We start from the raw sequence: 24,065 nt of genomic DNA on the forward strand, positions 1-24,065 counted from the left end.
TTGCTGGGAAAGATTCACCCTGAGCTAACATCTGTTGCCAATCTTCCTCTCTCTTTTTTTTCTCCTCCCCAAAGCCCCAGTACATAGTTGTATGTTCTAGTTGAAAGTCCTTCTAGTTCTATGTGAGCCACCACTACAGCATGGCTACTGACAGACGAGACGAGTGGTATGATCCATGCCCAGGAACTGGGCCCAGGCTGCCAAAGTGGAGCACACCCAACCTTAACCACTAGGCCATCAGGGCTGGCTCGAATTGCTTGTCTTTTTATTGCTAAGTTGACGAGTTCTTTATTTATACTGGATATGAGATTTTATAGTATATGTAGATTAAAAATCTCTTTCTCCCAGTCTGGAGCTTGCCTTTTCCCTCTCTTAATTGTTTCTTTTAATGAAAATAAAAATGTTCTCAATTCTATTTTATTTACATCTTTTTTGTTTGTTGTTTCTTTCCCCCAGTTGTATTGACATATAATTGACATAACGTATAGTCGTGTGAACTTCACCTCAATTAATAATTGAAAGAAGGTCTTCCGGCTCCAAATACAAGGCTCTCTTCATTCTTTAAGACCAGGTGTTTCTCATGGGAGAATAGAAAGAGAAAGGCATATTTTGGGTTAACATAAGTGAAAACTTTCTAACAGAGTTACCCACTAGTATGATGGGCTGACTTGTGACTTACTTTTACTTATACTCATCATATAAACCCTATTTTTGTGTACTCCCGCGTGGTTACGGAACCTTCACACGAAAGGCTCAAGAATCAGACGTAGCTCATTGACTGAGGGAACCCCCCAGGGTGCTTTGCAGCTATTCCTTCTGGTCACAGCGGTTAGAGCCAGAAGCCAGTCAGCAGGCTCTGTCGTCTTTTTCTGGCTCATTGTGAGGTGCGGATTAACTCGGACTACCCCATTAGCATTTCTACTCTTCGGATTCCTTAATTTATTATGGTCCCCTTGTCTGTTTCCAACCTGCTCTTTCACCAGTGTGTTGGGAGTACAGGGCCTGAGTCTAACTCTTCAGTCCCTAATGCCTGGAGCCTAGTAGGTGCTGAGGTTTATTTGCTTACTTGATCTTTCTTTTCTTTTCAAGCTCTGGCGCCTCACTAAATACCTCTCACCCCCTTTCCCTCATTTTGCCACTTTTGTTTTAAGCCCTTTTTCCCCGCCCCATTCCTTTCCCTCGTTTTTTCGTACTCTGCGTGAGGCGCCCCGCCCCTCGCTCCGCCCCTTCACGCTGCTTGCCCCGCCCCTCGCATCGCCCTGGCTCCGCTGGTCTCTCTCCTCTGACCCTGCCCCTCCTTTCTTGGTTCGCGCGATGGGTGGTAATGCGGTGACAAGGCGACATCTCTGCCCCCACTGGCGAGCACGTTAACCGCAGAGGCTGCCAAAGTCTCACGCCTTAGCTCCGGCTCCCTACACCTCTGGAGAGTCAGGTTGCTCCCTCTGGGTCTTTGCGCCCGAAGCCTGCCTGAGTGCCCACTAAGACCGCCGCCATTTCTGCCTCTTATTTCGCGCCTTCTTTTTTAGGCTTGGAGGAGGCGGAGTTGTAATGCCTGCGCCACTGTTGCCGAGGCGACGACTTGGTTACTTCCGTTGGTTTCAATGCTTCCGGGTTGGCATTGCGGTGGCGTTTCCGACTGTGGGAGCCTCGGCTTCCCAGTCGTCCGATGAGCCCGAGCAGGTGAGGGGGTGCTCCTGGACTTCCAGGCTGGGGAGCGGGGCTGGGCCGCGCCAGACCGCGCGGGGCCGGGCTGGCCTGGTTCCCGGCCTGGGAGGGGCTTAACGGTCCTTTGGTCTCTCTCTCCCCTCAGCCGAGTCCCTTCCCTGTCTTTCACTCTTCTGGCATCGGTGGTTTTACTTCTTCGATTGAGCCCTGCTTCCTCGACCCCCCTGGGAGGCCGCCTCCTTCAGGCGCCTCCCTTCTCTCCACGAACTCGCTCTGACAGCTGAGGAACTGGCAAGATCCTGCTACCCAGAGGGTGAATGGGTATCTTTCCCGGAATAATCCTAATTTTTCTAAGGGTGAAGTTTGCAACGGCGGCCGTGATTGTAAGCGGAGTAAGCAAACACCTCCATTGTATTAGTGTGAGGGATGCTGTTGAAAGATGCTCCCCTTCGGTTTCTACCCCTGCCACTCCTTGAGGCCGAGGCATTGAAGGCATCTATTAAAATGCAGTTCAGCTAACTAATTGGGGTGACAGCCATTATCAACATGAATTAGTTTCTCAGACAAGGTAACAGCAGGGACATTTGTAGTTTTCTGTCAGTGTTTCCTTGGTTTTTCCAGGCTGGGGATCTTCCCTCTCCTTCATTCCCTACATCATCATTCCTTTGTGTCTCCATTTTAGGCGTTTATCTCTAATCTCACTGCCAACAAACATCTAGTCTACTTTACTTCACACCATCCTAAGCTAGTTTCCCTGTCTTTCCGGTTTGTAATCCATCGCTTGCTGCAGCTCCAGTAGGCTAGCTAAAATGTGGTGGATTTCCTCAAGGCGCTCCTCCGTTCAAAAACTTAAAATATCCCTCCCACCCGGCCACACACACTTTGATTTCAAGCCTTTCAACCCAATCTGTTCCCTATCATACTTCTTGCCCAGGATTGTTTCAGTCAGATAAGGGAATTCTCTTTTCCAGTTAGGTTGCATTTGTCCTTCTCAGAACAAACCATACTGATGTCTGCTTTCACATGCTGTGCTTTTTGCCACATTTGTGTCTCTGTTCATCCTCTTCTCCTCCCCACCCCAACCCCCCCTCCCCCCGCCCTCTCCCTTACCTATACCTATCCAGATTCTACCTGCCCTTTGTCAAGGCCCATTTTAAGTTCTCACCTCCACAAGCCTTTTCAGATTATTCAAGCCCGTGCTAATTGTCTCCTTGTCTGTGCTTCTCCTGCTCTTATAGTTTGTACTATATAGTTTAGCACTTAATTTTTTCTCTAATGAACTACTTTGATTTCTTCCACCAGATTATTAGCTCTTGAAAGGCAAGTATTGTATTTCATGCAACTTTTATCCCCACTCCCATCTCCTTGGTTATCCAGGAAAGACAGGTTGAATGATAAATATTGTCATAACGTTAGAACATATCTTCTGTGTTTTTTTTAATGTGACATTTATACCCATAGCACATTGCAGGTTTGGGCATTTAGTATACGTTCAATAAATATTTGGTTAACTCTCCACTATTTCCTCCTCAATCTGAGAATCTCTAATGCCTGTTCTTTCTTAAAGGAGAAAGCAAGAAAGGCACCCAGATTTTTCTGACCAGATCTTTGGAGCAGTGTAGAGCTGTGTAACTTGTATTCTAGAAGATTCTTTTCACTTTTAGGCTATCAAATTTTCCTTAGTCGGACCTCAGAATACACATCTGCATTTCAAAGGCATTTTTTCATTAGCTTTTTTATACGATAAAACTAAGGCACTATATTTCTATTTTAACTCAGATAGGACTTCTCTCCTTTTACCCATGTCTGGGGAGAGCCCCCACAAGTCAAAATCATTTTTAGTGTGCTTGAGGTATTTTGCACAAGTAATTCTCTGCAACAAAAGTAAGGGAAGAGAATTAGTAGGCAGGGAACCTCTGAGGATCAGCAAAGTGTTGTGGACAGGGTGTGTAGCATTGGTCAAGTCCAGCAAATTAACTTTCTGATTTCTCCCCTGATCTTTTACATACAGACTGCATACATAGATAAAGGACATCACACTAGAACCAACCAAGTATTTAATGGATGTGTACCTAATTCTGTCCAAGAAATTCTAAAGGTTATATAAAGCACTGTGAGACATGGTGTCTGCCTTCAGGGATCTTACCTAGTTAAGAGAAAATAATATGAGGCAACTAGAAGATAAATCTCATCCTAGTCATTATTTGTATCCCTGAGATTAAGTTATAGAAGGGATAAAAGAAGGCTCCATAAAACATTGCACAGCTGTAGAATAGGTATGACATAACAGGCATGCATGTATATGGCCTTATGTAAAAGGCTCGGTGGTTTTAGCTGACATTTCAATGATTCAGTAGTGTGATGGCCCCCACAAAAGTGACTGCAATTTTCAGCTGTAGAAATTGAAGTATAATATAGAGGATGGTGAAAATGATCATGGATATTTAGCCAGAGAAAGATGAGATGGAGGAGAACACGATAGCTGTCTTTAAATATTTGAAGGACTCCCCTTGGGAAAAAGAGTACATATGTTCAATATTACCTCCAAAAAATGGATGACAACTAGAGGAAGGCAGACTTTTGGCTCAGTACGAGGAAGGAATGTCTAAAATCAGACCTAATCGAAGATGATACAGGACTTCTTCATAGCAAGAGTCTTTCCTAACATTGGAAGGAAAGAGATTTTGCTATCAGATGGGGGTGGTTAGGTGGCAGTAATAACAGTGTTGAATTTGGTCAGTGGTCCCCAGACTTCGCGATTTCATGGACCAATAAAATTTAAATGAAAGTTTGGGGAGGGCGCACAAATTAGGGTAGCCAGTCTTATTTTGCCAAGTAAGGACACTAAACAGAATCAACTACCAACTACTATTATCATTTCATACAAGAAAGGTGATTTTTAAAAAATGCTCCAGGAGTAGGGAGAACATGATCTAATAGATAGTCCTTTAAATTAAATACATTTAGCTGGAAAAAAGGCACCAGGTACCCTTCTTTTCTTCATTTCACCTCAGAATTGTGAAAACTTCGTTAAAGAACCACTGGGTTAGCTGACCTAAGAGCCAGTGACTGGTCTTGCTGCTCCCTGCTATGGCTCTGCCTCCTGCATTTAGCTTATTATTGCTCCCTGAACCCTGAGCACATCTTCCTTATTAAAAGGCGAGGTAACAGGTAGTAAAGTTCAGATGGAAGCTTTTTCTGTAGTGAGGACAGTTGAAAGAAGTCGTAAAGAGAAAGCTTTGGAGAGAAAGCTTTGGAGAGAAACAAAGCAGCCATTTGCAATGTTTGACTGTTTGGGGGACTTTCTAAATTGGTGAATGGAGGGGGCTTTTTTCCCCACAAACTCAGAGAGGGGATATGCCGTGGTCGTTGCTTTTGCATGCCTAACCCCTCGCCATGTGTGTCATGTTTTACCATCAACTGTAATCTTAAAATGTGGGCGTAGCTGAAAATGCTGATAAGATAGTGTTTAGTCCTCAGGACTCTTATTTGAAGCTGCAGCTGATGTTTCAAGCAGCTATTCCCGCCTTGTGTTTTAGAATTCCTTTCAACAACTTTCCTCCAAAAGAGCTATCTATCCCAGACTCTGTAGTTTAGATGGACTGACTGATCACACTATGCTTGAAAGGAAGTTTCCATAATTATTTTTGTGGCCTCTAACTAAAACATTTGTCTGCATGTTTGCTATCCTCTCTGGAAAATTGTTCTGTGCTTAGTTACAGAGAATTCCTTATGTGGAAACAAAGCAAAACCTGGTCTCCCCTAAAAAGACACTGCGACTCAGTGGTGCTAACCCCAGATTGGGCAATGGGGGAGGTGGGCAGCAAGTAATATCTGTTAAAATGTAAATTTGAGTACTTAACTTTTCAAAAATGTAATAATGATAATAGCTAATAGCTGTTGAACTAGGTGCCAGGTACTTTTCTAGGTGTCGTATGTATGTTGTTTAATTTTTACAACAACCCTATAGTTAGTATTTATTATTATCCGCATTTTACAGTTCAGAAAACCCAGGCGTAGAGTGGTTAAGTAACATGCCCAAGGTCACAGAACTAGTACGTGGTGGTGTCGGGATTTGAACCTAGGCAGTCTGACTTCAGAGTCTTCATTACTGACCATAAACCACTTGAGGTTGCTTTTGAAATTCAATGGTATACATACTGTGAAGCTCTGAAAAAGGAATATTTAAAAGAAATCCGAGAATCCATCCTAAGAGATTACTTCCAGCTGGACCAGGATTTAGGAGGTGACGCCTAGAGCAGTAGTTCTTTTTTGTTTGTTTTTTTTAAAATTTTTTTATTTTTTGAGGAAGATTAGCCCTGAGCTAACTCCTGCCAATCCTCCTCTTTTTGCTGAGGAAGACTGGCCCTGAGCTAACATCCATGCCCATCTTCCCCTGCTTTATATGTGGGACGCCTACCACAGCATGGCATGCCAAGCAGCGCCGTGTCCACACCCCGCATCCGAAGCAGCAAACCCCGGGCTGCTGAAGCAGAACGTGCGCACTTAACCGCTGCGCCACCGGGCTGGACCCAGAGCAGTAGTTCTTAAAGTGTGGAAGTATCAGCATTACTTGGAAGCTTGCAAATTCTCAGGCCAGACTCAGACCACCAATCAGAAACTCTGAGGGTAAGGCCTTGAGGTCTGTGTTTTAATTCGTCTTGTAGATGATTCTGGTGCCCATTAAAATGTGAAAACCACTGATCTAGAGGACAGAGCTGTGGAGAAAAATAAAATCCAAGCGAGAAATAGCTGAGAGTGGCAGGAAAAAAGAGCTGAAAAGATTGAGGATGACAGGTTTAATGGGGGTGGGATGGGGAAGGTGGAGAGGAGGGCAGGGAGTAGAATACATTGTTAAAGAACCCAAACATCAAAGAAAAACAATATTTTTATGTGTGTGCTTTAAAAGGCCAGGAAAAAGGAGATTCGCTAGATCGATGTGTGTTAAATGTCAGAGAAAGGGAGACGTCATCCATATTGCTGTCATTCCTCTGGGAACCAGAAGGAAGGTGAAAAGGTGCTTAGCTCAGCCTGGGCCTAGTGGGGGGAAGCTGTGTATATCTAGAAGCTAGACAAGTTAAAACCCTAAAGTTCAGTGGAGAGATGAGAAGGCTAAGAATATGAGAAGGTAGTGGTGTCAGCCTGTGCTTTGCATCTGAATCAAGCTGACTGACTACCATGAACTGCTTTTATGAGATGCCTCAGCCTATATAATTTGAACTCCAGGTTCCTTCACTTGTAGCTGTCTAGTTGAATGTCTAAGTTGGGTGTGCTGGATGGACTGAAACCTCTTCTTTGGGTGGGAATGGGGATAGCATTAAAGAAACTAGAGAGAACGAAGGGCACAGGTTGAAATTGAGTGAGTAGTACACCTCTCCCTACAGAATGGCAGTAAAGAATGCATTCATGATCATCCATCACATAAAACAGGATCCCCCATTTTGTGTCATTCCACTTGGTAGGGGTTTTCCTCTACATCTGTTTTATTTACCAATTATGAATTATGTGATCAGATGCTAACAAATGCTCCTCACTCTTGTGCCTTGTTCTGATTTGTGTTTATTTTTAGCACCAGAAAAGTGCCACTGTAAGCCATGAGATGTCTGGTCTGAATTGGAAACCCTTTGTATATGGCGGCCTTGCCTCTATTGTTGCTGAGTTTGGTAAGAATGTGAAAACTGACAAATCTGCTTCTTATGGTATAGATGGTAGCTTATGCTGATAGTTATTTTTGGTGAAAACTAGATAAAAAGTAAAAAGGTCACCCTATTTGTTTTAAAAATTATTGTCCTAAAGTCATTGAGTAATATTTTCTGAGAAAGTACTGCTAATCGGTATGGCAAGTGAAGTTAAGAAAAGTCAGACTTAGGAAGCTTTTTTGATAGTCTAATGCTTTGTTTATTTGCTAGGCTTAAGTTATATACATGAAAAAATAGAGAGAGAATTAGATAAGATAGACGTTTCTGCTATATTCCTGTACTAATGGTCTTTCTTTTATGCTAAGTTGTTTATAACTTTCTTAGTAAGTATCCAGCCTTCTGTTTTTCAAACCTCTGTTCCATTTTAGAAGAAAATTGACTAGCAAGATCAAACCAGGTTCTTCTCTGTTTGATTTTAATTTTGAAATATTTTTAGATTGTGTCTTCATCTTCCCAATTTTCTCTTTCCTAAACTATTCATCGGTGACTTCAATCCACTAATCTTTGTTGACTTTCTTGGCATATGCTATGGTGTTATGATATCAAGGTCATCAGTGACAAGAGCTATATAATCACCTTGTTAGTTTTAGACCTTGAACTATTCCTTGAAACATATTTTGTCAGTGTAATGACCACTTCTATGTGTTGACATAAGAGAAGGAAGTTTGCTTAAAGAAATTTTCCCCCCAAGCACTGTGTTGGTGTTAGTCCTGAATTACCTGAGTTACCAGGATAAGTAGCTCAAATAGGGCTTTGCCATTATCTTTCATAATACTAGGGAACTGTTTGTTTTTTGTAAACAGATAAAGGAAAAAACCCACAAAACTTTGTAATAGTGTGTAAGAGCATCTCGAGCAGCAGTCCCCTGCTTTCTTATCTTTGTGAAAGTTTGGGGAGATTTTATGAGGGAGAAGTGGGGAGACTTGAGGTGGGAAGGGGGCAGAAGCAAGAGACAGAGATAAATGCCAGACTGTCTGTTACATATGAAATTAAAACATTTAAATTATTTCGCATTTACAGCATATTAGGACCAGCTTAAAGCACTTTGTTATATCACAGTTTTATTTATACTGTGGGTCACATCCTGCTACCTGGATCCAGTATGGCACATTTTACCACATACAACTCTTGTCCTCTGACAGTGGTATTCCAGTAGAGATCTTCTATGTATTATAAAAAGGACTCTGTCTTATGTTTTAAAAATTGTCATTGGCTTCAATTCAGCCAAAATTTAGCAGTGACTCTTTGGAAAAACTTAGGACTGAGTGTGTCCCTTCATAGGAACTTTCCCTGTGGACCTAACCAAAACGCGACTTCAGGTTCAAGGCCAAAGCATTGATGTCCGCTTCAAAGAGATAAAATACCGAGGAATGTTTCATGCCTTGTTCCGAATCTATAAAGAAGAAGGTGTATTGGCTCTATATTCAGGGTGAGACTGGATTCTTTTCTTACATCATGAATAGAAATACTTTTTAAAGAAGCCGTGTGTTTCAGTTGTCCAATAATTTGTGCCCTTCGTAGTCACCATTTCAACTTGTAATTCAATACTGATGTGCCAGTTTATATTTCACTTGCTTGTAAGTCTTAAGCTTTGGTTTTTTGTTCATCTGGCTATAAGTGATACATTTTAAAATGGATATCTTGTTGCAACATTGGCTTTCTCCTGTTTTCCCGAGTCATCGATAGCCACTATGAATAGCAGCGCCAATTAACTGTATATATTTCTGTGATATTCTTAATGAATTTCCAAATGCTGACTTCTTTTAAAATTTTCCTCTTTAAAGAAATACTGTTCTGGCAGTTTCAACAGAAAATGCAGAATGAGAGAGAGGGAGACCCATCCTTTTTTTGTTAACTTTGATTAGCCATAAGTTTGTGGTTGTCCAGTTTGTAATTTATCTGCTGCCGATGTCCTAGGCCACACCTGTTCTGGGGTCCCAGTTTATTTCTCAGTGAATGGACATCAATTTTACTATTAATCTCTGTTAGACTTAATTTCAAAGGTAATTTTCTTGGGGAAAAAATCGAGTAGTACATCCTGAAGCAGGTGAATCATGGATCATCTGTTTCAGCGTGTTCTTTCATCAGCATGGATAATCACAAGATCATTTTTTTCTGATAGGAAGCAATAAAGTCAGAAATATGCGTATTTAGTCATCATTTTTTTAATCTTAACTGAGCTGCTGCTGTCTTTCTATTTATAACTATTAAAGTGTAGTTCTACAATTTGGAAGAATCTCAAAGGAGGTACGAGTGAGAATGTCTCCAATTTGTAAGCAAAACTTAAATAGGATGAAATTTTGCCTTGTGTACCTCCTCCTTGATAGGATTAAAGATGCATCTGCAACTGTTGGGAAGTAAGGTTGATTTTTTTTTGTAAATCTTAATGAGATGGATAATGCTGTATACTTCTTTTTCTACATTGTTGGATTCAATTTGGTAATTTTTTGTTAAGGATTTTTGTATCTAAGTTCATGAGAGATATTTGCCTATAGTTTTCCTTTTTTTGTATTGTTTTTATCTGGTTTTGGGATCAGGGTAGTACTAGCCTCATAAAATGAGTTGGGAAGGGGCCGGCCCCGTGGCGCAGCGGTTAAGTGCGCACGTTCCGCTTTGGCGTCCTGGGGTTCGCTGGTTCGGATCCAGGGCGCGGACATGGCACCGCTTGGCATACCATGCTGTGGTAGGCGTACCACATATAAAGTAGAGGAAGATGGGCATGGATGTTAGCTCAGGGCCAGTCTTCCTCAGCAAAAAAATAAAGGAGGATTGGTAGCAGTTAGCTCAGGGCTAATCTTCCTCAAAAACAAAAATGAGTTGGGAAGCATTCCCTCTTCTGTTTTCTGGAAGAGATTGTGTAAGAGTGCTGTTAATTTTTTAAATGTTTCATAGAATTCCCCAGTGAAATCATCTGGGTCTGGAGATTTCCTTTTTGGTAACTTTTAAATTATAAATTAAAATTTTTTAAGGTTACGAGACTGTTCAGATTATCTGTTTCATTTTGATGGAGTTTTGGTAGTTTGTGGCTTTCAAAGAATTAGTCCATTTCTTCTAAGTTGTTGAATTTATGAGCATAAAGTTGTGTATAGTATTCCCTTATTATCCGTTTAATGGCCACAGAATTTGTATTGCTATTCCATTTCATTCCTGATATTGGTGACTTACGTGTTCTTTCTTTTTATTAGTGTGAGCCTTGCTAGAGGTTTATCAATTTTATTGATTTTTTTTCAAAAAGAGCTGACTTTTTGTGTCATTGATTTTTCTTTATTTTCTTGTTTGCAATTTTATTAATTTATGTTCTTTATTATTTTCTTCCTTTGGGTTTATTTTTCTCTTCTTTTTCTAGTTTCTTGAGGTAGGAACTTACATTATTGGTTTGAAACTTTCTCCTTTTTCTAACATAAACATTTTGTGTTATAAATTTCTCTTTCAGCACTGCTTTGGCTGTATCCCACATATTGTAATGGGTTGAATTTTCATTTTCACTCAGTTCTGTATATTTTTAAAGCTTCCTTTGAGACTTACTGTGACCCATGGATTGTTTAGAATATGTTGTATAATTTCCAAGTGTTTGAGAATTTTCCGTTTTGATTTCTAATTTAATTCCATTATGGTGAGAGAACACATATTCTATATGATTTCAATTCTTTTAAATTTGTTGAGGTTTGTTTTATTACGCAAATGTGCTACCTCTTGGTGGTTCCATGGGTGCTTGAAGAAAATTCGTATTCTGCTGTGGGGTGGAATGAGGTGGGTAATGGAAATGAGTAGCCTGTCTAGATATGTATAATCTGCCAGTGCATGTTGAGTATAATTGCCTTTTTTGTTTTTGCAGAATCGCTCCTGCCTTACTAAGACAGGCATCATATGGCACCATTAAAATTGGCATTTACCAAAGCTTGAAGAGATTATTTGTAGAACGTTTAGAAGGTCAGTATGGACTCCTCATTCTCTTTTGGGGTAATACTCAAAGGGATTATTGAAATCATGCTTAGTGGGAAGTGTTCATTACAGGATGCCTGAGAATGGGTGACAATCATTTCATGGAAGAAGCGAGCTTGTACTGACTTGGGATTAATCCTTGCAGAGGTGATGTATGGGTTAGAGGGACCTGCTCTTCAAGTTTGTCCGTTTTCATATCAAAGGGAAAAAAAAGCTTCTGGTCATCACAGAGGGAACGTGGACCAAGGTTGTCCAGAACATTAATGCTATTTTCATCAACAAGAGGACTACAACTATAAGGAATTCTCTAGCTGCCAATTTGCATAAGCTTTTGTTAGGTGGAGTAGTTTTAGGCTATTATGTTCTAGATTCTGATGTACCTATGGTTACCTTGCGCACATTCAGCATTATCATGTGTCTCTCTCTTTGCTGCTGCAGCATTTCCAGCCTGCTATTGTACTAAATGGTTATTTTACCATAGGCCTGGGGCTCTTGCATTGTTGGGGACAGCTAGAGAGCCTTTCGGTTAGTAATGTCCTTTGAGTCACTTTATTGTCCTAAATCAACTTTTTCTGGATCCTCTTCTTTGAGGATCCTAAAGGATGCTCTTCCAAAATAATTTCCTTTCACAGATTCTTCGCTTGGGTTTACCCAGATGTTTCACTTGGGTTTACCCAGTTTCTATTTGTAGGCTCTTCGTGGTGAGGAGGTGTGGTGAAGATTGACTTTTCACTTTGGAACAATATGGTTTCTTTGTTCTTTTTTCTCGCTGAGAGGATTTAATTCCAAATGACTAGTTTTTCACATTTAACTACAGAAACCTTCTGTAAATAAATAGAGGGTGGTAGATATTAAGGCCCATCATAATTAATATTTAGATTTTTTCTATTAGACATAAGTTTTATGTTTTAACATTTGGTTCCTGAATCTTTAGAGTTGATTATTCTCTGGAAAAAGACTTTAAAAACCATTTTCTTTAGATGTTTAAAATGGTTGAAGGGGGAATACCACATTCTGAATTTATTTGTGGGTATCGGCAGTTATATCGAATAATAGGACATGTTCCAGTGTCCTTCAGAAATAATTATTTTAAATAGTGATTTATGTTTTATAATTTTTATTTTTCAATGTTGATTTGGGATCTAGAAATGCTTGAGTTTCTTTATTTTCACAAGCTTTGTAGTTCATTTCTACCGTCATCTCTCTGACTAGGGTTCCCTTCCTCTGATAGCTCAGTCCTCTGTTCTCAGGAACTGGTACCTAATACAAGCGGACCTTTCTTTCTTTCTCTTGTTCCTTTTTACAGATGAAACTCTTCTAATTAATATGATCTGTGGGGTAGTGTCAGGAGTAATATCTTCCACTATAGCCAATCCCACCGATGTACTAAAGGTAAGAGAGGTCTGGTAGCGTTGGATGTATGCAGTGTGATGTGAAAAGAGCATGATCTTTGAGTCAGATTTGAGGTCAGATCCTCACTTTGTCACTTGCCAGCTGTAAAACCTTGGGCAAATCACTTAACTGCTTTAAGCCTCAGTTTCCTCATTTGTAAAATGGAGACAATTCAGTACTTATCACATGGGGTTGTTAAGGATTAGAGATAGTATATGTAAACCGCCTCTCATTGTACTTGGTAGGTAGTAGATGCTCAATAACTAGTAGTCAATTTATTATGATATGCATCAATCCATTGGTCTTCGAACTAGAATACGCAAACCTCTATAAGTTCTTTCCAAGGGCTATGCAATTTGAAGGGAATTGGTTTCCCTTGAATTTCCAAATCCCTGACTTCCATTTGTACTCTTTTCTAAAACTGATTTGAGGATGAATTTGTGTTTATGATAGTCCTTTCCCCGCTTTACAAAAGAAAGGCATGTCCTGCACCCATTCCATGTCTTACTATGGTATACTGACCTGTGGTGTAACCTGAGGTACCAAACAAAGGGATAAATTGAAATAGATTTTTTTGAGAAACTCCTTTAATAAGTAATTGAGGTACCTTAAGTCTGTAATGCCCCTGTCTTTTCCTGTCTTATCCATATTTCTGTTAAGGGTGGGATTTGGCCTTAAATGGTATATTTTGGCCTGTGTTGGGATATTGTGATTTCAGAGCTAGAACAGTATAGGTTAGTGTTGCTGAGTTTTAAAAATATAATTGGATTACTTTCAGCTTTTATCCAAACACAGAGTGAAACATTTATTTTAATAATATTAATCTTCATCTTATTTTATCTCATAAAATGGTAAACATATCCTACTTATTAACTTTTTTAAACGTATGATTAATTAATGGCACTAAATATATGATTAAAATGTGTGAGAGGATCTCAAGTTTTTAAAAATTATTTTAGGGAGAATGTGAGAAAAAAGTAGGAGGACATATGCTTTATTTATTTGAAACCAGAGGTAGCTAGGTTAGTGAAGGAGAAATCTATTGCAATTCAGAGTTTTGAGAACCGAGAGAGTAACTTGAAAAACAGCACACACGAAGGAAACCGTTGATTGATGAAGAAAAGACATGAAATGATCTTTCTGGATTAAATTGAGAGTAATTTAGCTACAGAGTTTTTATATCACTTTAGAAATTTACCGAACAAGTATTTATGAAGAGAACTGCTGCATCCTAAAGCTCTAAAATATTTCCAATATAATTATACTTGTTAGAATGTGCTTTTCAAAAACAATAATACTTGACTCCCTAAAGCTTCCTTTGTTAGCCAGCTGGGTCCTAGACTTAATCACCTAAGAGATTTGCCTCAGTTTCCTGACCCTCTGATCTGTCTGGTACAATTACAACCATTGACCAATGCTACAATCTGCGTTTTCCTTTCTTATACGTAGGAGGGCTGAGTAGTGGGGGGGGAGGAGTCACAGTTTTAGACTGTGACGGGACCGATGCAGGCTTTCTGATCACAGTTGGGCTGTTCAGTCCTTTCGCTTATCCTTGGACAGCTCTTTCTCTGATCTGCTGTGTGTTGCTTCCTTGCTTTTGTGCGCGTAGTTCTCTTTCTGCCTGCAGTGCCTTTTCCCCCTTGCCTCATGAATTTATCCTTCAAGACTGCTCAAGAACAGGACCACGACTCGGATGAGACAAGTGAGGTACTCCCTTTGGGTGCAGACTGGAAGGGGGCACCAAAAAACTCAGTAATCAAGAGAAATCACATTTTTATGCAGTAATTTTCAAAAATTAAAATGAATACAAAAAATTCATGATGAACAAAATATCAATATTTTGTACAATTCATCTCACTTGCCTCACTCTAATCCCACCCTGTTGGATCCTATCCTTAGTTACAGTTTTGACATTTGGTTCATTGAGGATTTTTGTGCATTAATTTTGATTTTTTTTCAGGTTTTTTTTGAGGAAGGTTAGCCCTGAGCTAACATCTGCTGCCAATCCTCCTCTTTTTTGCTGAGGAAGACTGGCCCTGAGCTAACATCTTTGCCCATCTTCCTCTACTTTATATGTGGGATGCCTGCCATAGCATGGCTTGACAAGCAGTGAATGGGTCTGCGCCCAGGATCCGAACCCGTGAACCCTGGGCTGCTGAAGCGGAATGTGTGAACTTAACTGTGGGCCACTGGGCCAGCCCCAATTTTGGTTTTTTATAATATTGCATTAATATATTATTTATCTGGATTACTGAGAGTTTTTTGCATCTGCCTCCTACCTTTTATGCCTGAGGAAAGTGCCACACTTGCCTTACCCTAGTCCCGGCCCTGCTCAAGAATCAACTCCTTAAAGAAGTCTTCTGCTTACCATAGGATATTTGTGGTTTCCATTTGTCTTTGTGATAGTGTCTATTCTGATTTAATTTGGTTTAGGTTTTTATTTCAAAACTCAGTAGTAGCAGTTGATTTTCCACATAAAAATATGCTGCTATTTGGGCCAGTCCTGTGGCCAAGTGGTTAAGTTTGTGCGCTCTGCTTTGGCGGCCTGGGGTGCATGGGCTCAGATCCTGGGCGTGGACCTACACACCGCTCATCAAGTCATCCTGTGGCAGCATTCCACATAGAAGAACTCGAATGACCTACAACTAGGATATACAACTATGTACTGGGGCTTTGGGGAGAAAAAAAAAAGAGGAAGATTGGTAACAGATGTTAGCTCATAGCCACTCTTCACACACAAACACACACAAAATGGTGCTGGTACATGACTTACCAAGGACGTTTATTGAAACCTAGAGTTTTGCTTCAGGAAAATCAGGTCTACATTTGGGCCACTAGTATTTAGTGACTGGTTGCTGTGATCTCTATGTACAGTCAGTGGGAAATTGTACCAGATCTTTTACATGGCTTTTAATGCTATATCTCCTTTCTCGTGCCTCTCAAAGGCCACTTTGTACAATATAGTATCATACTCTTTACAAATAAAACTCAATTTAAGGTCTTGTAAGCAATGCATGTTCAATGTGGAAGAAAGTGGAAGGCAGGAAAAACAACACAAAAGAGAAAACTGCTCACTTGTAGCCTTATCACTCAGACTTAAACTAACCCTGTCACCATTTGGGTGTGTTTGTTCATCCGGTCTCTCTGTTGTGCATGTGGTTATTTTTTTTAATTTTATTGAGGTCATATTGGCTTATAACATTATGTAAATTTCAGGTGTATATTATTATATTTCAGTTTCTATGTAGACTGCGTCGTGTTACCCACCAATAGTCTAGTTTTTATCCCTCACCATACATATATGCCCCTTTACCCGTTTCGCCCTCCCGGACCCTTTTCCACTCTGGTAACCACTAATCTGTTCCCCTTATCTATGTGTGTGTTTGTCTTCCACATATGAGCGATATCATATGGTATTTATCTTTCTCTGTCTGACTTATTTGTTCAGCATAATACCCTCAAGGTCATCCATGTTGTTGCAAATGGCACAATTTTGTCTTTTTTATGGCTGAGTTGTATTCCATTGTATATATGTACCACATCTTCTTTATCCATACATCTGTTGATGGGCACTTGGGTTGCTTCCACATCTTGGCTATTGTGAATAATGCTGCTGTGAACGTAGGGATGCAAAAATCTTTTTGAATTGTTGATTTCATGTTCTTTGGATAAGTACCCAGTACTGGGATAGCTGGATCATGTGGTATTTCTATTCTTAATTTTTTGAGAAATCTCTGTACTGTTTTCCATAGTGGCTGCAGTAGTTTACATTCCTACCAGTAGTGTATGAGGGTTCCCTTTTTCGATGTTCTGTCCAACACTTGTTATTTCTTGTCTTGTTAATTATAGCCATTCTGATGGGCGTGATGTGATATCTCATTGAGCTTTGGTTTGCATTTCCCTAATAATTAGTGATGTTGAACATCTCTTCATGTGCCTGTTGGCCATCCGTATATCTTCTTTGGAAAAATGTCTATTCAAAACTTCTGCCCATTTTTTGATTGGGTTGTTCATTTTTTTGTTTTGAGTTGTATGAGTTATTTATATGTTTTGGAAATTAACCCCTTGTCGGATATGGTTATTTTTAAGTTTATATGTTTTTAGTAAAAGTAATATACCCATCCATACTGTTTTGCAACCTGCTTTTTCTCTGTAGCAATTAATTGTTAACATTTTCCAACGTCAACAAATAATAATTGTATGCCAGAATTTTATGGCTGCATAGTATTATGTTAAAGTTTAATGGATGTGTCGTAATTTATACAACCAATCTTTTGTTGTTGTTTTTGGAGCTTTAGGCTGTTTCTAGTATTCCACTAAACGAATCATATTTTAAGTGAATTATTTTCTACTCACGCTGAGTACTTGTTCTGTCGTTTCCCCAAATTTTCTTCCAATTCCAGAAATAATGGACTTAGTATGAGGAATATAAGGCTGATGAAAATCATCTTTATAAAATATGTGTTGACACAAATTACATTCTTTCTATATATAGTTTGTCATTAATTTTAGCATAATGGTAGGTTGATTTTTCTCCTAATTCCCAATACCGTTTTCTTAATTTTAAATGAGTGAAACATCTCTTTTTGGTTCTCTCTGTCAAAGCAAGATGTTTACCTCATCTTATTTTAGATTCGAATGCAGGCTCAAGGAAGCCTGTTCCAAGGCAGCATGATTGGCAGCTTCATCGATATATATCAACAAGAAGGTACCAGGGGTCTGTGGAGGGTGAGTACTCTTCCTGGTGTTGCTCAGTACTCAGTTCCTAGAATTTGCAAATACTTTTTATATAAAGCCATAAAATTATTATTTGTCATCTTACAGTGTGTAAGATTCTTGGTAACCTTCAAAACAAAGAAGCTCCTTATCACCTATGAAAGGACCAAAAGTTATCAGTTATTATTGTTTCTGCTTAATATTTGGAGGTTGTATGTATAAGAGAAGTTATTACATTATTTGAGATAGCCATTTTGGTTGGTTCAAATTCACAGTGAATTTAGTTTTTCAATATATGTTTTTGCCAGTTTTGTACTAACACAGCAATGTATGTTTATGATAGTCTTTGTAGTTCAAAAGTTGTTACCTAAAGCAACTTTTTAACATTACGAAAGGTAAAAGGTATATTACAAAATATTGAGAAAATATATGAAAGAGAAAAATACAATAGTTCCACTAGCTAGAGATAATCACTGTTAACATTTTGTCGTATTATCTTCCATTCTTCTACCTGGACTTTGTTTTTTGTTGTTGTTGTTCCTATAACTTTTTATCCTATTCTAATCACTTAAGATTGTAGTATTGACTACTGGTAGAAAATGCAGTGGGAGTAGAATGGGAAATCCATTAATAGACTCTTAAAGAAGAGAGCTTTGCTTTTTTTCTTCCTTTATAATTTTCCCCAACTTTTTGTTATGAAAATTGTCAAACCTATGGAAAAGTTGAAAGAACAGAGCAGTGGACACACACACTTCTTTTTGCTAAACTGTTTGAAAGAAACTTGCAGACATCATGGTATTCCCCTAAATACTTCATTATCCATCTCCTAAGAATAAGGACATTCTCCTACATAAGAGCAATATCATTATCACACCTAAGAAAATTAACAATAAGTCCCTAATACCTAACATCTAGCCCATATTCAAATTTCCACTATTGATGAGACCAGGCCGATTTTCTTACAGAATGTTTCCTCGTAGTCCCCTGTATTTCCTGTAAACTGGAAGTTAGGTCCATTGGCTTGATTAGATTCATGTGAAACGTTTTTGATAACAGAACTTCATAGGTGACACTATATTTCATATTGCATCAAAACAAGAGGCACATAATGTTAGGTTATCCCACAATTAGTGATGCCAAGTTTGATTACTTGGTAGGATGATGTCCGCCAAGTCTCACAATCATAGAAGATAAGTTTTTATCCCCTTTGCAGTTAGCAAGTAATCTGTACAATGATATTCTAGCAACATGCATATATCCTGTTATCTAATAACCTTTCACCAATTGGTCTTAGCATCCGTTAATGATCCTTGAGGTTTGCTTTTTGATAAGAGCAGGATGCACTTTCTTTTTTTTTGAGGTAACATTGATTTATAACTGATTTCAGGTGTGCAACATTATAATTTGACGTCTGTATATACAACAGTGTGGTCACCACCAAAAATCTAATTTTCATCCGTCATCGTACAATTGATCCGCTTTACCCATTTTGCCCTCCCCCCACCCCCCTTCCCCTCTGGTAACTGCCAGTCTGTTGTCTGCTTCTATGAGTTTGTTTTGTTATAATTTACGTATGAATGAAATCATACAGTATTTATTTTTTTCCATCTGACTTATTTCACTTAATGTGATACAGGATGCTCTTTCTTGATTAGTCTAATTTAAAACCAGAAAATGGAACTAACTAGAACTTTTTCGCAAACTTATGCTGAGGGAAAGACAAAGACAAAGCAATAAATACTTGGAAATTTTGTCACAGGAACATAGCTCCTTTATTTTTAATTAAAAATTTTAATTGTGGTAAAATACACATAACATAAAATTTACTATCTTAACCGTTTGTAAGTATACAGTTCAGCAGTGTTAAGTACATTTACATTGTTGTGTGACCAGAATTCTTCTCATCTTGCAAAACTGGAGCTCCATACCCATTAAACAACAACTTCCCATCTCCCCCGCCCCTCAGCCCCTGGCAGCCACCCTTCTACTTTCTGTCTGTATGATTTTGACTGTTCTGGACACCTCATGTAAGTGGAATCATACAGTATTTGTCTTTTTGTGACTGACTTATTTCACTTAGCATAATGTCCTCAAGGTTCATTCATGTTGTCACGTGTCAGAATTTCCTTCCTTTTAAAGGCTAAATAATATTCTATTGTATGTATATACTGAATTTTGTTTATCCCTTCATTAATTAATAAACATTTGGGTTGTTTGTGCTTTTTTGGCCATTATGAATAATGCTGCTATGAAAATTCATGTACAAGTTTTTGTGTGAATACGTTTTCACTTCTTTTGGGTATATATCTAGGTGTGAAATTATTGGGTCATATAGTAATTCTAAGTTTAACTTTTGTTTGTTTGCTGAGGAAGATTAGCCCTGAGCTAACATCTGTTGCCAATCTTCCTCTTTTTTACTTGAGGAAGACTAGCCCTGAGCTAACATCTGTGCCAGTCTTCCTCTACTTTATATGTGGGTTGCCACCACAGCACAGCTGGTGAGTGGCATAGATCTGCACCTGGGATCCAAACCCATGAACCTAGGCCACTGAAGCAGAGTGTGCCAAACTTAACCACTATGCCACGGGGCCGACCCCCTAAGTTTAACTTTTTGAGGAATTGCCAAAGTGTTTTCCACGGTGGCTGCCCCATATTGCATTCCCTCCAGCAGTGTATAATGGTTCTAATTTCTTCACATCCTTACCAACACTTGTTATTGTTTTTTTCATAGCCATCCAAGTGGGTGTGTAGTGGTATATCATTATGGTTTTGACTTGCCTTCCCTAACAACTTATGATGTGTCTTTTCATGTGCTTATTGGCCATTTGTGTATCTTTGGGGAACTGTCTATTCAGATCTTTTGCCCATTTTTTTAATTGGGTTGTTTGGTATTTTATTGTTGTAAGAATTCTTTATATATATATTTTTTCTTTTATTGAAGTATAATTAACATAGAATATTATATTAGTTTCAGGCATACAACATAGTGACTCAGTATTTTTATACATTACAAAATGATCGCCATGATATGTCTAGTTAGCATCTATCACCACACAAAGTTATTACAAGATTATTGACTATTCCCTATGCTGTACATTACATCCCCATAACTTATTTATTTTATGACTAGAAGTTTGTATTTCTTAATCCCCTTCACTTATTTTGCCCGTGCCCTGACCTCCTTCCCCCGTCAATCACCAGTTTGTTCTATCTATGAATCTATTTCTGTTTTGTTTTGTTTGTTCATTTGTTTTGTTTTTTAGATTACACATATAAGTGAAATCATACTGTATTTGTCTTTTCTCTGTCTGACTTATTTCACTTAGCATAATACCATCTAGGTCTATCCATGTTGTTGCAAATGGCAAGAGTTCGTTCTTTTTATGGCTGAGTAATATTCCATTGTATATATACACCACATCTTCTTTATCCATTCATCTGTTGATTGACACTTAGCTTGCTTCCATATCTTGGCTATTGTAAATAATGCTTCAGTAAACATAGTGGTGCATATATCTTTTCAAATTAGTTTTTTTTTTCTTCAGATATATACCTAGAATTAGAATTGGATCGTATGGTAGTTCTATTTTTAATTTTTTGATAAACTTCCATACTGTTTTTCATATTGGCTTTATCAATTTACATTCTCACCAACAGTGCACGAGGGCTCCCTTTTCTCCACATCCTTGCCAGCACTTGTTATCTCTTGTCTTTTTGATAATAGCCATTCTGACAGGTGTGAGGTGATATTTATTGCGGGTTTGACTTGCATTTCCCTAATGATTCGTGATGTTGAGCATCTTTTCATGTGCCTGTGGGCCATCTGTATCCTTTTTTTTTGAAAAATGTCTATTCAGGTCCTCTGCCTGTTTTTTAACTGGATTGTTTGTTCTTTTATATTGAGTCATATGAGTTATTTATATATTTTGGATATTAACCCCTTATTGGCTATATCATTTGCAAACATCTTCTCTCATTCAGTAGGTTGCCTTTTTGTTTTGTTGATGGTTTCCTTTGCTGTGCAAAAGCTTTTTAGTTTGATGTAGTCCCATTTGTTTATTTTTGCTTCTGTTGCCCTTGCCTAAGGAGACATATGCAAAAGAATATGGCTAGGACTAACGTCAAAGAGTTTACTGCTTATGTTTTCTTCTAGGAGTTTTATGCTTTCAGGTCTTACATTTAAGTTTTAATCCATTTTGAATTTATTTTTGTATATGGTGTAAGAAAGTGGCCCAGTTTCATTCTTTTGCATGTAGCTGTCAAAACACTATGGTACTGGGGCCGGCTCTGTGGCTGAGTAGTAAAGTTTGCGTGCTCTGCTTCGGTGACCAGGGGTTTCACTGGTTTGGATCCTGGGTGTGGACATGGCACCGCTCATCAGGCCATGCTGAGGCGGCATCCCACATGCTACAACTGGAAGGATCCACAACTAAAATATGCAACTATGTACTGGGGGGATTTGGGGAGAAAAAGCAGAAAGAAAAAAAAAAGAAGATTGGCAACGTTGTTAGCTCAGGTGCCAATCTTTTAAAAAAAAATAAGCAGTATGGTACTGATGAAAAAAAAAGACACATAGATCAATGGAACAAAATAGAAAGCCCAGAAATAAACCCATGCTTATATGGTCAATTAATCTACGACAAAGGAGGCAAGAATATACAATGGGAAAAGACTCTCTCTTCTTTATACATTTTGGATACTAGTCCCTTATTAGATAAATGATTTGCAAATATTTTCTCCCATTATGTGAATTGTCTTCACTTTCTTGATGGTATCTTTTGAATCACAAAAATGTTTAATTGTAATGAAGTCCAGTTTGTCTATTTTTTCTTTTGTCATTTGTGCTTTGGGTGTCGTCAGTGATTTTGTTTTTAGTACAGTAAGTGAATTGGGAATTTATAAGTGGTCCAGTATTAACCATTGATTTGAAAGAGTAACCTCTGTACTTCAGACTTGGATTTTTCTGTCACTTTTTAACTCCCAACCTATTTTGCTGATTTTTAGACTTATGTCACTACGTATGTTTTTCCTTGGTGTCTAATGTCACTCATGTTTTGTAGGGTGTCGTCCCAACTGCTCAGCGGGCTGCTATCGTTGTGGGAGTAGAGCTACCAGTCTATGATATTACGAAGAAGCACCTAATATTGTCAGGGGTGATGGGAGACACAATTTTAACCCATTTTGTGTAAGTATGATAGGTTGTTCTCATTCTGTATTTCCAATATTTTGAGCACAAAAAGCATCTTTCACCGAAGTCCTCATGTATAATTGATAATGGGTACATAGGGCCTAAATACCTTGTCTCTCTTAGCACCAAAACTGCAAGCCTTCTGATACGTGTACAGAGATCCCAGATGCTACGGGCACTTTGGTACTTGGGGGCAGCGTCTAATACAGCAGCCTGTCACATGTCTGTAGGATTCTCCTTTGTCCTTACACTTGGCCTCTATATCCAGTAAGCTCATCTGTTATTTGCTTTGGTTAATTTTGGATCAGAAAGCAAACTTTTCTCAAGGAGAATCAGAAAAAAAGGGTGAAATTTTGTAGGGCCTATGAAACGAAACCACAGTTTTGGTGATCTCATCCTACGTTTTCTTTATCTTGCAATTTTTATGATATTTTACTACTCAGATGCGTCTGGTATATGATGCTGTGGTTTGAAAAATTTCCATAACTAATAGATAATGCATGACACTTCCTGCTTAGGAATCTTGCTAGACTTATAAACTTCACCCTTAAAAAAAGAAAAAGGCTCTCTGGGGCTGGCCCAATGGCTTAGTGGTTAAATTTGTGTGCTCTGCTTCAGTGGCCCAGGTTTTGCAGGTTTGGATCCCGGACGTGGACCTACACACTGCTCATCAAGCCATGCTGTGGCGGCATCCTATATACAAAGTAGAGGAAGATTGGCATGGATGTTAGCTCAGGGACCATCTTCCTCAGGCAAAAAGAGGAAGATTGGCAACAGATGTTAGCTCAGGGCCAATTTTCCTCACAAAAAAAAAACGAACAAAGAAAAAGGCTCTCTGAGTTTCGGATTGAAGGATGAAGGGGATAACTTTTGAATGATGTCTCTTTACAAAAGATTTCCTTTCTTTTTAGATTGTAATGAAAGAGCCAAGTGCTAGGTTTTATCTGACGAGTCTGTCTTATTGTACATTTATCTTTGGCCTAATTTCTGTTTAGTGAGCAGGGGTAGAAGTGGGGCGATCTGTCGTCTTCAACTTTTCATCTTTAGTTCCAGCTTTACGTGTGGCTTGGCTGGGGCTCTCGCTTCCAATCCAGTTGACGTGGTTCGAACTCGCATGATGAACCAGAGGGCAATTGTGGGACATGTGGACCTCTATAAGGGCACTTTGGATGGTATTTTAAAGGTATGCACACTGTGGGCTTGGGTTGCATTTTTGGTTTTCTTTGATGCCTCAGACCTTCTTTCAGTCCTTGTTCTTAGTTGCTACATAATCATTCTGAAGATAGAAGAATTGTTATGTATATTTTTAGTAGCCTTTGAGAGTCATTCTCAGGTAGACAAGCTGTCTCCTTGGTGATCTGCTGGTGCACAGTGGTCCTTAATAGAATTATTCCAATTTGAACGCTTGAGAATGTAGGACACTTTTATCAGTAGCACCATGAGAATTATTGATAGAAAGGACT

The 24,065-nt window shown here is 38.9% G+C and overlaps 1 protein-coding gene across 4 annotated transcripts in view; it reads left to right on the forward strand.

Annotated features, from left to right (window-relative positions):
* The first annotated feature begins 811 nt into the window (after positions 1-811).
* The window catches only part of SLC25A14 (solute carrier family 25 member 14), a 30,889-nt gene continuing 7,635 nt past the window's right edge, over positions 812-24,065 (forward strand). The window contains exons 1-10 of one of the 4 annotated variants that reach the window (XM_070605388.1): positions 828-884; positions 1,527-1,680; positions 1,811-2,048; positions 7,235-7,328; positions 8,646-8,793; positions 11,200-11,294; positions 12,613-12,698; positions 17,331-17,426; positions 22,475-22,599; positions 23,650-23,785. In XM_070605388.1, the coding sequence (XP_070461489.1) occupies positions 1,983-2,048; positions 7,235-7,328; positions 8,646-8,793; positions 11,200-11,294; positions 12,613-12,698; positions 17,331-17,426; positions 22,475-22,599; positions 23,650-23,785 (846 nt within the window). In that variant the 5' untranslated portion in view covers positions 828-884; positions 1,527-1,680; positions 1,811-1,982. Of the gene's footprint in view, positions 885-1,284; positions 1,433-1,526; positions 1,681-1,810; positions 2,058-7,234; positions 7,329-8,645; positions 8,794-11,199; positions 11,295-12,612; positions 12,699-17,330; positions 17,427-22,474; positions 22,600-23,649; positions 23,786-24,065 lie in introns of those variants that run through there. The other 3 variants (XM_070605387.1, XM_070605385.1, XM_070605386.1) reach the window with 3 other exon arrangements.

Source organism: Equus przewalskii, chromosome X, assembly GCF_037783145.1.
Source record: "Equus przewalskii isolate Varuska chromosome X, EquPr2, whole genome shotgun sequence".
In the NCBI taxonomy this organism is placed as follows: Eukaryota; Metazoa; Chordata; class Mammalia; order Perissodactyla; family Equidae; genus Equus; species Equus przewalskii.